Genomic DNA, 16,759 nt, shown 5'->3' with positions numbered 1-16,759 from the left:
TACCGGGAGGCCATGATGGCACCATGGCACCCACATAAATCAATATGTGCTCATGCTGATAAGCATAATGTGTTTAAACACAGTATAGCTTTGGATGAAACATGTAATGGTGTAGTTGAGTCATGGAACTGATGGGAATGTATTGCAGCAGCTCTTCTCTTACCCGGAGCAGCAGCAGGGAAAGCATTAAAAGAGTTAAATCACCTTATTTGTTAGGTAGTTAAGAATGCAAATCAAACCTCTAGTGTTTTGGGATTGTTAGCTGATGATTTGCCACCACATGCGATTTTACAAAACAGAGCAGCTATTGAGTTTTTGTTGTTGACTCAGGACATGGCTGTGAGGATCTTGATGGCGTGTACTGCATGGATTTAGGTGCCACATTGCAGCAACATGTTACCAAAACCTGAGAAACTGTCAGGGGTTTTTTGGCATCAATTCACTCAGTTGGCGGTATTGTTTGTTTGCTATTGCCTAGTTTGTGTCATATTTGCCAAGGGCCCTGCAGCGCACAGCACACCTGCCGCAAACAGCACACAGCTGTTCAAAAACAAAATAGGGGAATTGTTGGGGTCTGCAGTCGGTCTGCTAATGAGTTAGTTGACTTTGAAGGCTTAGTCGCGTACCTTTAAGACATCTACAAAAATGTCAGGCATGTAAACAGGATGTGAAAAAACCAGAACTTAAAACCGCAGCATACGGGCGCCTACAGCAACAGCAAACAGCAAGCAAGGAGAAGACATAAAGCCTATCAGCATCTGACACATGTACTGTCTAAGATATATAAGCAATATGTTAAAACAATAAATGCCATTTTAGCCATATTGCCTGAACTCACCCACGCATATACAGTGGTTTTGAGTCTGTCTCGACTTGCGTCACCACACCAACTGTGACAAGAGCTATGGGACTTGTGTGTAACAAGTGTCAGTGCGAACAAGGCTGCCTTTATATTGAAAGTGGCTGCCTTTACATTTAAAATAGGAATGGATCTGGGTCTCACTGAGCCCTGGAGTAGGACAGAGGTGACCATGCAACAGATGTTCCTGATGGGGGCTGGGGTGTAAGACAAAGAAGGGAAAGGAGTGGTGTTAGGGACCTCTTGGGGAATCTGGGGCAGCTTGTGTGGTGTGTCCAGGGGATATGGCACAGAGCAGGCCCCTCAGTCCTTCTCCTTAATTGCCTTGGTTCCTTCACCATGACCCCTAGATCTGCACACCTGCTGTGTGCCCCGACCTGCTGTGTGCCCACACCATGCAGACTCACCCAGCTTAAATCTACACTGGTATTTTCCTCTACCAGGCACTTCCCAGATATCAGTACTGGGAAAAAACTCTTTTATTACATAGATGTGACACAGGAGTCTAGCTGCACCATCCCCCAAAGCACACGTATAAAGGCCTCTGGGTCAAACAGGCTAGGTTCCTGCCTTGAGGAAGTGGACTCCATGCAGGCATTGCAAAACAAACAGGATTGTCACAGATTAAATGCTAAATGCACAGGAAGTTCCAGAGATGACCAGGAAATGCCTTGTGAGGAGATTCAGGCAGTTCAGTGCTGCTGAGAGACACCTGACTGCATCAGCTTCTTCAGTGCGTCCTTCAGCTCCTGGTTCCTCATGCTGTAGATGAGGGGGTTCACTGCTGGAGGCACCACCGAGTACAGAACTGACACCACCAGGTCCAGGGATGGGGAGGAGATGGAGGGGGGTTTCAGGTGGGCAAACATGCCAGTGCTGAGAAAGAGGGAGACCACGGCCAGGTGAGGGAGGCACGTGGAAAAGGCTTTGTGCCGTCCCTGCTCAGAGGGGATCCTCAGCACAGCCCTGAAGATCTGAACGTAGGACAGCACAATGAAAATGAAACATCCACAGACTAAACAGGAACTAGCCACAATAAGCCCCACTTCCCTGAGGTAGGTGTGTGAGCAGGAGAGCTTGAGGATCTGTGGGATTTCACAGAAGACCTGTCCCAGGGCATTGCCTTGGCAGAGCGGCAGTGACAGTGTATTGGCCGTGTGCAGCGCAGCATTGAGAAACCCACTGGCCCAGGCAGCTGCTGCCATGTGGACACAAGCTCTGCTGCCCAGCAGGGTCCCGTAGTGCAGGGGCTGGCAGATGGCCACGTAGCGGTCATAGGCCATGACGGTGAGGAGAGAACACTCTGCTGAAAGGAAAAAGACAATCAGGAAGAGCTGTGCAGCACATCCAGGGTAGGAGATGTCCCTGGTGTCCCAGAGGGAGTTGGCCATGGCTTTGGGGAGAGTGGTGGAGATGGAGCCTAGGTCGAGGAGGGAGAGGTTGAGTAGGAACAAGTACATGGGGGTTTGCAGGTGGTGGTCGCACACTATGGCAGTGATGATGAGTCCGTTGGCCATGAGGGCAGCCAGGTAGATGCCCAGGGAGAGCCAGAAGTGCAAGAGCTGCAGCTCCCGCGTGTCTGCAAATGCCAGGAGGAGGAACTGGGAGATGGAGCTGCTGTTGGACCTGTGCTGCCTCTGGGCATATGGTCCTGTCACAGGAGAAAAAGACAGTGATAATTTAGGGGAGACTTCTGCAAGCAAAATCAAAGCCATTTCCCACAGACCATCCCCCCGTCACACACAGACATCCCTCTCTTTTCTCGGAGACCTTCCTGCAGCTGTGTGGCTGCAGCCCTGCTTGGTGCTGGCCGTGTGGGTGATGAAGAGCAGGGCATCTGCCCACGGGCTCTTGACCAGCCAGCCCCACTCTGCAGCAGTGGGTGGGGGCAGGGACCAGTCCTGGTGTTTAACTTTGTCCTCTGAAACCAGTGCCAACGCAGAAGGGCTGGTCAGCGTCTGCAGCGCCAGTGCTAAGGAACGGGAAGGGTGAAGGCATTGTAAGAGAGCTTTAGTTTTTTTCACAGCTCCCCCCCATCTCTCCTGTTGAGTATTTTCAGATGTCAGAAAAGCAGAGCATTTTTGCTGCCCTCCGGTGGAACAGAGTGAGGTCTGTGAGGCAAGAGGATTGCCTGTGGGTGAGTGCCCAGTGAGGGGAGGTGGTCTGTCCTTCTGGTTCCCAGTTTCTGTGGGCTTGCACCTTCCTGAGATGAATGGTGGCCACACTCCCATGTTACCCTGAAATACCACAAGGCACTGCTGAGAACGGACTGACCCACCACAGACCAGTAAAGGTTGTAGACTTTCATCAGAACTCAGCATCCCACCCACAGCAAAGGATACACAGCTCATTTCACCCACCCCAACAGTGTTTTCTCCATCACAGAAACTCTACGCCTCTATGTGGGGCTTTCAGATCACTAATGGGTGCGAGGGGACAGGTTTCCACTCTGGAGGGCAACTCGCTGCTTGGAAGGGAACTTCAAGGAGGTAGCCAAGTGCCCTAACAAGAGCATCAGGTTCAGGGAGAACCAGCCCCTTGCCCAGCCCCACATAGGGCATTGCCCACAGCCCCACAGCTGAGAGGAAAGCTGGGACACTTGTTCCCATGGACACACCTGCAGGAGAGGACCCACAAGGTCAGAGTGTGACTCTGCAGCTGAAACACCCATCCCCAGAGAGCCTGACAGCAAGAGCTAGAGAATAAAACTAACCCAAAACGGCAGAGAAAGAAGTAAAATTGCACTGATGGTCTAGGTAAGAGTGTCCAGGGCGAGCGAGCCAGGCACTGAGGGCAGCGTTGCCCTTGCCCAGCTCTGCTCGCCACCTCCCACACACCAACACTGCCGGGCAGCTGCTCTCAGCCCCTGTGCTCTGCAGAGGGACCGGGGCACGTGGCTGCAGAGCTGCACCGCGGCTCTGCTGGAGCTCTGGCTGCAGAGGGGGTGGCTCACGCCTCGGGACCCCCAGCCCTGAGGGCAGAGGCTTTGCTGGGGGGAGAGCAGGCCAGGGGGATGCCTCAGAGAAAGGGGTCTGCACTGCACATGGTCAGAGAGAGCTTTCTGATTCTCCCTTCCACAACAATTCTGTCTGAAGTTTCCTATCAGTCCTTGCAATACCCTGGATGTCAGGAGACTTTCCTTGTGGGACGTATCTCCCTGTGCCAGGTCTTTCCCTGTCAGTGCTCACAGACCACATCTCTGCCTCTGTGCACTGGCCCCACACAAACGTGCCTCTCTGAAGGGCACTGGCTGGGCACAGGGTCCTGCCCGCAGGGGGAAAAGGGCAGCTCAGAACGACCCTGATGGCTCCAGCAAAGGTGCTGCTGCTGCTGTTCATAGGCGGAGGAGTGGCTGAGGGCACTTCAGGAGGCTCCTGGCAGACCTCCTCATCACTCAGAGTTACAGCTGGCAGTCTCAGGGACATCTTCAAACTCGAGATCTCCATTAACATTTCTGCCTCCCCTCTCCTGCCCCCAACAACAGAAAACTGAAAACACAGATTGAGGAGAGCCCTGGATTTATCATAGCAATCCCTGCGCTGACCTTCGATACGAAAAGTCTCATCCAGACATATTCTGAGGGTAACCTATACTTGTAAGCAGCGCTCACCCTTGCGGCACACTCTCAACAGCAGAGAGATCCTTCCCTATCAGGGGTCGGTCCATACGCCCCCAGAGCTGTCGGGAGCCCCCCGGCAGGCTGAGAGCTGCCCCTGGCAGGCGGCAGAGCCCCTGCCCCAGCACACAGCCCCCTGGGCTGCAGGGACCCTGCTGGCAAGGACAGCCCTGGGCACCGCTGCCTGCACAGCCACCTTCACAGCCCTGCAGCCGGCCCTGGCACAAGGCAGCCCACATGCCCTGGCCCTCCCACGCTGCAGCAGGGAAGCCCTGCTCTGCAGCACACTGGCCTCCTCCACAGCAAAAGGCTCCCACACGGTCCCACAGGCTGGGGGGGGCCCCAGCTGCTGCAGACCCAGCTAGGAACTGCAGAGGCATTGCCCTGCAGCCACACACTTACCGGCTCCAGGGCTCTGCAGATTTCTCCAGCAGGGAGCTCTCAGCAGCCCCCCACCAAGGGCTGCTTTTGAGCTCTCCCTGCCTCCCTCCTCTGCCCCTCTGGGCTCCCTCCAGGTGTCCCTGGGGCTGCAGGGGAACCTGCTGGGCAGCAGGATGAGGCAATCCCTCACGGGCCTTGCCTCTCCTGGGGGGACACACTTATTTCCAGCAGTGGCAATTCTCCTACTAGAAAAAGTTTTCTGCAGGAGTATCAACTTTTGTTAACCCATTACTAGAGAGGACACCAGGAAAACTGCAGCAAAGGATCCAAGTACTCCTAAAGGAGCGTGTGTGTATGTGTGTGTCTGGTGGTTCTGCAGGCAGGGGCAGGGAGGATGTCTTCAGTGCTTCAGTAAGCCCTGCAGAGCCCATTTCAGCACTTCATTGCACAGTCCGAGGGCTCAAGACTCAGCTCTCCTTTGCCCAGGCCATGTCTCTGCTCTGAAGCAAAGCCTTTGCACCCCCGGGCTCGGGGACACTTGGTACCAGGTTGCCTTATGGCCAGGCAGAGCTGGGCTGGTGCCACAGCTGGGGGGCTTCAGCCCAGATGTGCAGCAGTGCCCTCAGCCAGGCGCCCACGCAGAGGCAGCTGCAGCCCGTCCTGTTGCAGACAGAGCTGTGACACTGAGGGAACCAAGTGCCAAGGCAGGTGGCAGAGCTCAGCACAGCTGCTCGGCAAGGACAGCAGCCTCCAACAGCCCAGGCATCCACCACGCGGTTTAGACCGGTGAGGCAATTCCAGGGCACCCGAAGGAGTGTTCCCTCCTTCTGCACAGGCCACAGCCTGCCAGTGTATGACCTGGGGGCTGCACTCTGCTGCTCTCCTGCCTCACTGCCCCTGGGAGACGAGACTCCACCATTGCTTTGCTCCTAGTACCAAGGTGGACACGAATGATGCAGGGTTTCAGATCCAGGGGAGCATCACAGCTGTTGGCCCATCTGGCAGCTGTGCTAGAATACTGATGTAAACAACCTACAGACACATAAAGGAGCATTGTCACTGTGCTGCCCTGTGACTGTCAGTAGGTGGTTACTTGACCACTGGCTTGGAGGATCCCACCAAGCCTCTGTCTCGCTGCTCCCCTCCTTCTTCACTCACCTTGATGTCTGTAGGGTTGTTCTCTCACATCATTCTCACTCCTCTCCCTTTCTGCTTTGTCCTTTCTGCCATAGGGTATCACAGAGGTGCCACTAGAATTGCTTATTGGCTCAGGTTTGGGCAGGGGCTGGTCTATTTTGGAGTCAAATGAAAGTCGCTGTTATGGTCATGGAGTCAGCTCTTGATCTCTTCTCACCTCTGCCAGCCCTACAAACACCTCCAAACCACTCCCAAACCCTTGCCATGTAAACCCACAGGATCTCTAAATTCCCCAAGAAGATGTGAGGTTATTGATCCTAAGGCTTCCTCATGCTGCTTAAATAAGACTTTTCCCCTTCCTCTCCCTGATTTAGGTGATTTCAGAGCAGTTACCCTGAACCACACCTGTGTCACCTGGGCCAGGCTCAGACATGTAACTACAAAAATAATAATGGGTACCAAGTGTCCAAGGTCACACGCAAGCAAAATATTTTGCTGCAGAGCATGCTGGGGTGGTGGGCAGAGGTCACTGTGAAGGTGAAATGAGATGTCCCTAAGGAGAGCAATCCATGCTGTCCTTGGGACCAGAGACATGCAGGGCTGGACTGTGCAGTGCTGCAGGAGAAGGCATTGCTGCCAGTGATGCCTCTGCAGCCCCAGAGGACACGTGGTTCCGGTGAACCTTATACCCAGAAAGGACAAGGTGCTTTTGAATGTGTCCTTGACAATGGACATCCCGTGATGCAGGAACACTTTGAAAATCATTGGTCTGTTTCTCTATTGCTCACCACAGCGATGACTTTCCACAGTGCTGGCTAACTGGGGAGGCCCAAGAAGGCTGAATGCTAGTCAAGTGCTGCCCACCTACAAGAAGGGTAGGAGGGAGGATCGGGATAACTACAGGCCTGTCAAACTGATCTTAGTGCCAGGGAAGGTTGTAGAGCAGATCGTCCTGAGCATCATCACACAGGAGCCACAGGAAAACCAGGAGGTCAGGACCAGCCAGTATGGGTTTATGAAAGGCAGGTCCTGCCTGATGAATCTGATCTCCTGCTGGGACAAGGTGACCTGCCGAGTGGATGAGGGAAAGGCTGTGGATGCTGTCTACCTGGACCTTAGGAAAGCCTTTTGGCTCCATCTCCCACTGCATTCTCCTGGAGAAACTGGCTGCTCATGGCTTTGGTGGGTGTTCTCCACGCTGGTTTTGAGCTGGCTGGACAACCAAGCCCCAAGAGGGGTAGTAAATGGAGTGACATCCAGGTGACAACAGCCCATAAGGAGTGGTGTTCCCCAGGGCTCAGTGCTGGGGCCAGTCCTGCTTCAGAACTTCATCAATGGTCTGGATTGAGTGCACCCTCAGTGAGTTTGTGTACAACATCAAGTGGGGTAGCAGTGCTGATGTCCTTGAAGGCAGGAAGGCTCTGCAGAGGGATCTGCACGGGTTGGACCATTTGGATGTGTCCAACTGTATGAAGTTCAACCAGGAGAAGTGCCAGTTCTGTACGTGGGTCACAACAGCCCCCCACAACGCTACAGGCTTGGGCCAGAGTAGCTGGAAGGCAGGCTGGTGGGGAAGTACCCTGAGGGTGCAGGTTGGCAGATGGTTGAGCAAGAGCCAGCAGTGTGCCCGGGTGGCCAAGAAGGCCCATATCATCGTGTCTGCTATCAGAAACAGTGTGGCCAGCAGGACCAGGGCAGTGATGGACCCCCTGTACTCAGCACTGCTGAAGCCACACCTTGAACACTGTGTTTCCATTTTGGGCCCCTCACTGCAAGAGAAACGCTGAGGATCATGTCCAAGAAGGGCAACAAAGCTGGTGAAGGGTTTGGAGCCCTGGTCTGTTGAAGAGTGTCTGAAAAGACGGTTTTCTTTTGAAAAGTGGTTTTACTCTGGAGAAGAGGAGACTCAGGAGGGATCTTACTGCTCTCTAGAGTTACCTGAAAGGAGGTTGTAGATGAGCGGGGGTAGGTCTCTTCTGCCACATAACAAGTCACAGAACAAGAGGAAATAGCCTCTAGTTAGAGAGGAGAGCTTTAGATTGGATATGAGGAAAAACATCTTCACTGCAAGGATGGTCAAGCATTGGAACAGGCTGCCCAGGGAGCTGGTGGAATCACCAGCCCTGGAGATGTTTCAGAAGTACATAGACACAGTGCTTCGGGACATGGTTCAGTGACAGAATTGGCTGTCCTGAGGTAATGGTTGAATTTGATGGCCTTTAAGGTCTTTTCCAACCTAAATGATTCTCTGTTCTTATGCTTCCGTGATTTATTGCAAGCCTACCTAGACACGTTGCTGAGCAAGCTGGTCTAGGTCACCCTGCTTCAGTTGGAGGGCTGGATACAACGATCTCCAGAGGTCAGTCCAACCTGGAAAAAGAAGCCATAGAGCTATAAGAGCATATATAAAAAATGTCAACACAACTAGGGAAGTTCATGTGAAGAATATTTCTCCATAGAAATGGCCTGTGGGAAATGCATTTGAGAAATCTGAACGAAACAAGGCTGCTTTTCTGTGGCCAGGTCATGGGTTAGAATGAGGGTGACAGAGGGGTATGCTATGAGGAGGACAGCTGATTCTCAGGAACTCCTCATGCAGGAGGACATGCCTGGCTGTGAAGGGGCCTGTGAGGTCAGTTCTGTCTCTGGAGGTGACAGGCCGGCAACAGGAACATGGCTGGGAAAGTCCTTCTGCCAAGCTACAGCATAGGACCTCTCCAGGAAAAGGGCTGGGGTACAGGCTGTCATGTCCATTTTGCCTGTGGACATGAGAGGACAGCAGCAGGCATGTGGCTTGGTCACGTCTCTGGGAGAAGCTGAAAGGCCAGCAGCAGCCATGTGGTTTAGAAGACCATGTGGAGGTGACTTCACTTTTTTGAGGGGAAAGACCACCAAAAATAGCTTTTGAGTTAGGTTCCCTGCTTGGAGGGCAGTTCCTGAGGTGGTAAAGCTTTCCTGGGTAGTGGGAAAAAAGAGGAGAGGGGAAAAGATTTCACAAAGTGTAATGTTGCAAATGGAGAGTGGCTATCGGGAGGAAGAACTGTCACTCTAGGGGTCCTGCTGCGGTGCAAGAGCTCAGCCAGAGGGAGCCTGGATCAGCCCATGGCTTTGTGTTTCAAGGAACAGCCGGTGAGAGTGGAGGTACCTCAGTGAAGGTATGGCAATGTTGGCGTGGGAGCAAGGCAGGGCAGCGAGATGGTGCCTGCAGCCTGCAGGGAAACAGGGGCAGGGCTCCAACCATGTAGGACAGCCTGTGGTGAAGAGGGCAGAGGGCACTGTCAAGGCTGGAAGGCACCAGTAGAACCCAGGTCTGTGTCCCCTTGGCTGTGGCAGCTGTCTCTGCCTCTGAGGGCCATGACAAGACATGATGTCCTCACGGCACGGGGGCATCGTTGCCTCATTGCAGCCCCATGGGGAAGCTGGAAGTCGCTGTGCCATTGCTGTCCTTCACTGGGCATTGGATGCCCACCTTCCATGGTCCCCAGGAAGAGCCCTGAGCCCTCTGTGAGGGACAGCACCCACCTCCCCACAGGCTGCAGGTCACGGCTTGGCCTTTCTGCTTCATCAAGCAAGCCAAGGCTTTGCTCAGCAGCAGAGCTGCCTGCACAGCGCCTTTGCCTTCCTGCACTCACAGCCTCCAAGGATGGGCTCTAACAAGGCCATGGGGAGGCTTTCTCAGGCATGGCCCTCAGTGGGGCCCATTAACGCTTCCAGGGACTGTGGGCTTTGCTCCGGACTTGGTGTTCTTGAGAGGTTTCTTCAGGCTCCTCTGAACACCTGAAGTCCACAGCAGCAAAGACACCCTGGGCTCATGACAAGGGAGCACGCCCTGACGAGCCCTGTCTCCTCCATCAGGGACATCTGGTCTTCAAGGCTTGAACACTTAATAAGTTTCAGAAGTATAGTTAAAGAGGAAGGCAGGTAATGACCACTATGGAGAAGTGATAGAAGACTTTTCTAACGGCAACTGATGCAGCATGCCTCCTGAGGAGTTGTGCAGAGGTTGGAAAAGCAGTCCCTGGAGCTAAACACTGCGTGGACAGCCTGACTTCTCACCTCCCCAGCCCCACCGTTTATCTCCTCAGCCCCATGGCACTTCCATCACTTGACATCTGACTTCTCCAACCAGCTCTGCAGGTGAATATAGGAAGTGCTTGGCAGTAAATATTGGCTGCTTTCCTTTAGAGAAGAGGGTGTAAACAGGAATAAAACAGGGATTGCTTATCAGGGTGTGTGTTGGGGGAGTGGGTTAGAAATTAATAAATAAAAATAAATTTCTCAGCTGTCGTATTGTAAGTTCAAGCAAATCCCCATGAGGTCTATTGCGACACCATAGGGAATATTAGAGACACTACTGAAAGACAGTCCAAATTTTCCACTCTGAACCTTAAAGCAGAAGCTACATAGGTAGAATGGGTTGGAGTGATCAAAGAGGAAGAGGAGAAAGGCATCTGGAGATGAACTTCTTAACCAATAGCTGTAAATCAGGAAACCAGGACATCAGCATATTTTCTTCAATTTCATAGAAGGTGTGAACTTCCTGGGACTCATGACAAATATTAGGATGATTCCAAATTTTTTTTGTATGTCTAGAATTTCTCCCACTTTGATCTACGTATACGCAACAACTGGTATTCTCTGAGGTTTGCCCTCTGATGCCAGAGTTCACCCAGAGGGAGCCTGGATCGTTCCATGGCTTTGAGTTTCAAGGAACAAGCAGGGATGAGGGGAGAAACTCCAGAAAAGGCAGAGAAATGTGGATGTGAATGCTGGGTAGGAAAGCAAGGAAGATTGAACCCCCAGAGTGGAAAGAGGTGCCACATGGACAGTGTAGGGCAACTTGCAGTGGAGATGGCCCAGGGCTGCAGCGAGGCTGAATGGCCCCACAGGGGGCTGAGGCCTCTGTCCCCCTGGCAATGGCAGCTGCCTCTCCCACCAAGGCCTGTGACATAGAACTTGATTTGGAGGGTCTTATGTTCTGCCCTCCAAGAGCCTGGGGGTCAGGGCTTGGTCTTTCTGCTTCATAAAAAAATCCAAATGTGTTTTGCAGCATTACAGCCACTGACACAGTACCTTTGCCTGCCTGCAGTTCTGGCCTCTAATTAGCTACTCTAACGAGTCCATGGGGACGCTTTGTCAGCAATGGCCCTCAGCGGGACCCATCAATGTTTGAAGGTATTTTCAGTGTTGCTTCTGACTTACATTCCTTCAGTGGTTGGTTCAGTCTGCTCTCAGTAGCTCAGGTTCATGGCAGGAGCCCCCAAGGCCCTAATGAGGTATTTGCCTTTTCTCATTTCCTTCAAGTCTTGAAGACCTGTGTAACTAATTGAATCTGTTCCATTCATGTAGATAAGAGAGAGGATTTCAAAGTGCACTTCAAAATAATTATTTTTCATTTCATAGGTTGCATTTTGCTACTTTTTAGGCTAGAGGGGAGGTTCTAGGAGCAATCTCCAAGTGATAATGATGCAGAGGGTCTCCTCATCAGGTCTGGACTGGTAGGAAATGCAGTCCCTTGAGGTCTAACACCAGATGGACAACCTTGCTCTGAATGTCCCCAAGACCACCCTTTTTCTCATTGTCCCCTGGGACTCACATCCCTTCTCCTTACGTCAGACTTCTCCCCTCAATTCTGCAGGTGGGTGCTGCAGCTCCTTTGCACCATCCCCACCTGTTTGCCTTAGAGGACTGGCTGCACACTGGTGAAGAAAATTGTTTTCTATCTGCAAGCACTGTGAAGAATGATCAAGTGTCATCAATAGGAAAACACACTCCACAAGCACATGTCAAGTCCAAGCTGTCTCTGATGAGGTGCCTTTCTGCAAGGGACACTCTTATGAGAAATCTTTTAGGTTGGCAGATACGGAAAGATAGATCTAATCACAAGGAAATATCTGGTTATAGGGGACAGATGGGCTGTGGGAAGACATATACTTTTTCTCCTGGAAGCTGAAACGAGCTGCAGAGGTGAGAGGCACCTGTAGGACCAAAGAAAAAAAGGAGGAGAAACCTGAAGGATAATGGAAAAAGACATTGTCGAGACAGTCTGCTGAAAAGACATCCTCTAGAAGTGGTTATTGTCTCCTAGTCAGGTGCAAATATGTAGAAGATGAGAGAAATTAAGGACAGATGGTATAAAGGATTAGTGGTAGTGACATTCTGGAGGAAAATTGGTATTTCTTAGGAATATCCCTTTGGAAACCTCCTTTTATAGGCAGAGGTCTCCTGTGAGAGAGGATGGATGAGCAGGTGTTACAAACATTTATGAAGAGTCCAGAAAAGCCACTCAAATAACCACAGGCTGCACGGACACCCAGTGGTGAGGGGTGTGCCACCAGTTAGAGTCCCCTTGGCTGACATCGCTGGCACCTGAGCGGGTAACTGTCCAGGTGGATTTTCCAAGGGTAACTCCTGCCTCGCCAACCTGACAGCCTGCAGTTGTGCGTGAGGAGCTCCACAGTGGATGTCATTTCCCTCAGCTTTACAAAACTCTGGCCATGGTCTTCATCAGTGTTCTTCTGCCCAAGCGATGCCATGACACTCTGGGTGCAAACAGAAAGAGATGAGTAAAACACCAGCTGGATGGTCAGGCTGAGAGAGCAGTGGGGAAGGGCTCACACCCCACCTGGAGGCCACTGGGACATACTGGGGCAGTGTGGGCAGCACAGGGGACTCTCCTGCTTACAGTTTAAGAGCTGTAAAGATAATCCAGTGGAGGCAACTCTCACAGTGTCTGTCGGTGGCACCAAACTGAGAGGACCATCCCTGTGCCCTAGGGATGCCATGGAGGGGAACCCTGGCAGGTGGGGTGGCTGCCCTGTCAGGAGCTGCACAGATGCAGGAAGGACCAAGGGCAGAGCCTGCACCTCCCTCGGGTGGACTAACACCCTGCAGCTGCAGGGCCTGGGACCTGCCTGGCTGGGCAGTGTCTGTGCAGAAAAGGCCCTGGTGGTGCTGGGGGACAGAAGGCAAAACACAATCCCAGCCCGTGACCTGGTAGCAGAGGCAGCCAGCCGTGCCCTGGAGCGTATGAAGAGGTGCCTTGACAATACAGTGAGGGAAATTATATTTTTTCCACATTATCATCACTCATAACACCACATGTAGACCGCTGTGTTAATATTTTGGACTTGACTGGGGAGGGAAGGGGGGAGGGAGCGGCTGGGTGGCTGCTGGGCTTTTGGCCAGAGACAAGCCATTACAACAAGGAAGGTGTGCATAATTCGGAGGGAGTTAGAGGAAAGAAGGAAGGCAGCAGAATGTCCCCAGGACTTGGAGGGCCATGGAGTCATTTCATTGGCCACCCCATTCAGAATGAAGCTGGGAAGTGAGCCTGAAATTCAGAACCAACAAGGTCAATAGACAGGCCAGGCTGTTCCTGTGGTTGTGCCTGGAGACCCGCACACCTACAGCACAGGTTGTGCTGGGGCTGAATCTCCTGCCTGGCTTCAATGGCCTCCCGAAGCCATGGACAAAGCTTTGGGTGGAGGCCCCAGGTGAGGCTGGTCAGGGCCAGGAAGGCCTAGGGATGCTCTCAGGGCCCTGCCCCCATGGGATCCCACCTGCCAGTGCCCTCAGCAGGCCAGGTTCTCCTTCCCTCCTGTCCTGGGCTGTGCTCTGCTGCTCTCCATCCACACATGCCTGGGCATCAGGGACACCACAACTGCACACTACTAGAAGCAAGGTGGCACTGGTCTTCAAATCCCTGAGCAGATTGTCCTCTTTGGGGAGTCCCAGGTGCAGGTGAGCATCAGAGTGGGTGGCCTGGTTGGTCTGGGGGACTCTCCCACAAAGACCTGGGCTCCTGGCATCCTTGCTTACCTGTGCAGTGATCACCAAGGAGACTGATTCCCCCAGAAGAGACAGGCTCTGTGATCCACAGGTTTCCTCAGGTCATTTCAAGAAGACATTGTTCATGCCTCACCCTGACTGTATGACCTGTCGCTCTGTCCTGGCTCGGGCTGGCATGGAGTGCATTTTCTTCACAGCAGCCCTTCTGGTGCTGTGCTTTGCATCTCTTCCTAAGGCAGCGCTGACCACACACCAGTGTTTTGGCCACCGCTGCAGAGTAATCACCAAGGCTTCTCTTTCTCACACACTGCCTGCGCTACAAGGAGACTGGGGGGATGCAAGGAGCTTGGGCGGCTGACCCCCAGTGACCACAGGGATATTGCATATCCCAGGACGTTGTGCTCATCAATAACAGCTCGGGGAAAGGAGGATGAAAAGAGGACATTTGTGGTCATGGCATTTGTCTTCCCGTGTCACTGACAGATGTGCTGAAGAGCAGCTTTTCTGGGGATGGCTGAACCCCTGCTGCCCATGGCAAGGAGTGAGCGAATTGCTCATGTTGCTCTCCTTGCACACAAAGCTTTTGCTTCTCCTGTTGAACTGTTATTTTCCTGACCTGTGAGTTTTCTTCTGATCCTCTCCCCCATCACGCTGGGCATGTAAGGGGTCAGTGAGCAACAGATGCTGGGCATTTGCGTGCTGGCCAGTGTCAAACCACAACTAATTCCTCCCTCAGTGCCACCCTGGCTGCTCTCCCCTTTGATCCACACTCAAGCTCTCACCCAACCTCATTGCCTGTCCAATACAAGAGCTCCATGTATCTGAGCTGCCCTGAAATCGCACAGAGCATCCCCCTCCCCTCATCTTTCCCGTAGGTCTCCCCCACAGACCTTGTGTCTCCATCCCCTACCAAAGGCGTGGGAGCTGCCCTGCCCCTCCTCAGCGCTTACGGCACTGATGTCACAGCTCTGTAGTGGCACAGGGGGCTCCTGCAGCCCACGCCCCAGGCGGTGGGCTCTGGGGCCCATGTGGGCTGCAGCACCTCAGGGGTGGCACCAGGGCCAAGGGCAGGCTTGTCACACGGACACCGGTACCCAGGGATGGGAGCCCTTGTGTGGGAGGGGTTTGCTGCCCAGCAGAGGATGCTGGAGCGGGTGGCAGGGGGCAGCAGAAGGATGAAGGACGTTCCCACCACGAGAGCAAGGGCTGCAGTCCCCGAGGCCAGAGGGCAACAGGCCTGGGCTGCGCAGCCCTGGCAGGAGAGGGCTTTGCTCTCCCAGGTGACTCTGTAGCACCCTGCGGCCTGTGCCAGAGCTGAAGCTCGTCTCCAAGATGGGCAAGATGCTGCTGCTGGTGCTGAGCGAGCCCCTGGGGGAGGCCAGCCTGTGATCCAGCCCTCCTGGGGCTATCCTGCTGGTGGCAGGCTGGCCAGAGAGCAGCTCTGCAGAGAAGGACCTTTGGGTGCCAGAGGACAAGCAGCTGAGCAGGAGCCATCAATGCACCCTCATGGCAAAGGCCAATGGCCCCCTGGGCTGCATTAGGAAAAGCATCGATGGCCAATGGGGGGAGGTGACCCTTCCCCTCCTCTCAGCACTGCTGAGGCCACATCTGGAGTGCCGTGTCCAGGGCTGGGCTTCCCAGAGCAAGGGAGTTGTTGACCTACTAAAGTTCTGCAAAAGGCCACTAAGCTTCTTGAAGGGACTGGAGCATGTCTCCCAGGAAGACAGGGTGAGAGATCTACAACTGTTCAGTCTGGAGAAGAAAAGGCTCTGAGAGCTCCACGTGAGCCAAGGTAACACTTTTTGAACTGAGGATGTTCAACCACTGCAGGTAGTTGCCAAGAGTGGTTATGGAATGTCCACCCCTTGACATATTCCAAACCTACCGAGCCAAGGCCCTGTACCACCGGCTTGAGCTGGCCGTGCCTCTCCTAGGGGGTTTCACTGGATGATCTCCAGAGGTCCCTTCCAATGTCAACGTTCTCTGTCATTCTCTGAGTTTCAAGGACACAAGCAAGACAGAATGAAACGAACAATGCATACCCTTGACCGCAAAGATAGCAGGGTCTATGGAGAGGACCCACGCTGGAGCAGGGCAGAAGTGTGAGGAGAAAGGAGCAGCAGCGGTTTCCTGTGCCATCAACCCTCTTCAACATCCCCCCTACACCTCTCAGGGTGTGCTTGTGTAGGTGAATTGGGATCAATGGAGTAATTTGGCCCTGGGAGAAACTGGGGAATGGTCTTCAATGTTTTGGTCATTGTTTCTCACAATCAACATCTGTTTTAATTGGCAATGAATGAAATTGATCTTTGGCAAGACAACACATGTTTGGCTATGACAGGGATCGGTAAGTAGTCTCTCTGCCTGTACCTTGACCCAGGAGCATCACTGGTTTATTTTCTCCCTTTGTCCTGTTGAGTCAGGGGAGCAGATGAAGAGCTGAGTGGCTGGCTGGGTGCTGGCCATGGTTAACCCTCCACAGGACCATATCAGGACTGCTGAGCCAACAATGGAGCGCCCCAGCACAAGAAAACCCTGCCAGACTGGAGCAACAGAGATGTTCTGTGCCATCACCCCCTCTTCACTATCGCCCCTGTGTAGGAGGGGCCCTTCGAAATCTGGACCATAAGTAACAATCAGTTAGCTGAAAGGAATGTGCACGAGCTTCTAGGCCACGAACCTTGGGGGGATGGCTACAAACACTGGGAGGATAAGGAGGGTGAATAGATAACAACCAACAGGATGAGTCTGGCCGAGAAAAGGTAAGAAGATGAGGAACAGATGGTGCCAAGTGGAAGTAACAGTTTGCTGTTAATTGATGAGTGTAAAACTTACTTAAAGTGTCCTTTGTTTGTAGTTAACCAAATAGGGATTGCATGGTATGTAATGCTTATCTTAAGGAACTAAACTGTTTAAAGCACGCGACCTCTGATAACATAAATAAACTCGTGCTTCTGTACAATAAGTCGGCATTT

The 16,759-nt window shown here is 53.0% G+C and overlaps 1 protein-coding gene across 1 annotated transcript; it reads right to left on the bottom strand.

Annotated features, from left to right (window-relative positions):
- Positions 1-1,551: 1,551 nt before the first annotated feature.
- Positions 1,552-2,478, bottom strand: LOC129783479 (olfactory receptor 14C36-like; the record flags this gene model as incomplete). The annotated part of the gene is made up of 1 exon (XM_055793437.1): positions 1,552-2,478. A coding segment is annotated over one exon (927 nt), but the record flags the coding sequence as incomplete, so codon positions are not given.
- Between the last annotated feature and the right edge of the window lie 14,281 nt (positions 2,479-16,759).

Source organism: Falco peregrinus, unplaced genomic scaffold (assembly GCF_023634155.1).
Source record: "Falco peregrinus isolate bFalPer1 unplaced genomic scaffold, bFalPer1.pri scaffold_42, whole genome shotgun sequence".
Lineage (NCBI taxonomy): Eukaryota > Metazoa > Chordata > Aves > Falconiformes > Falconidae > Falco > Falco peregrinus.
Note: the sequence above shows the minus strand (reverse complement) of the source record. Positions and strands in the feature narration are given on the sequence as shown.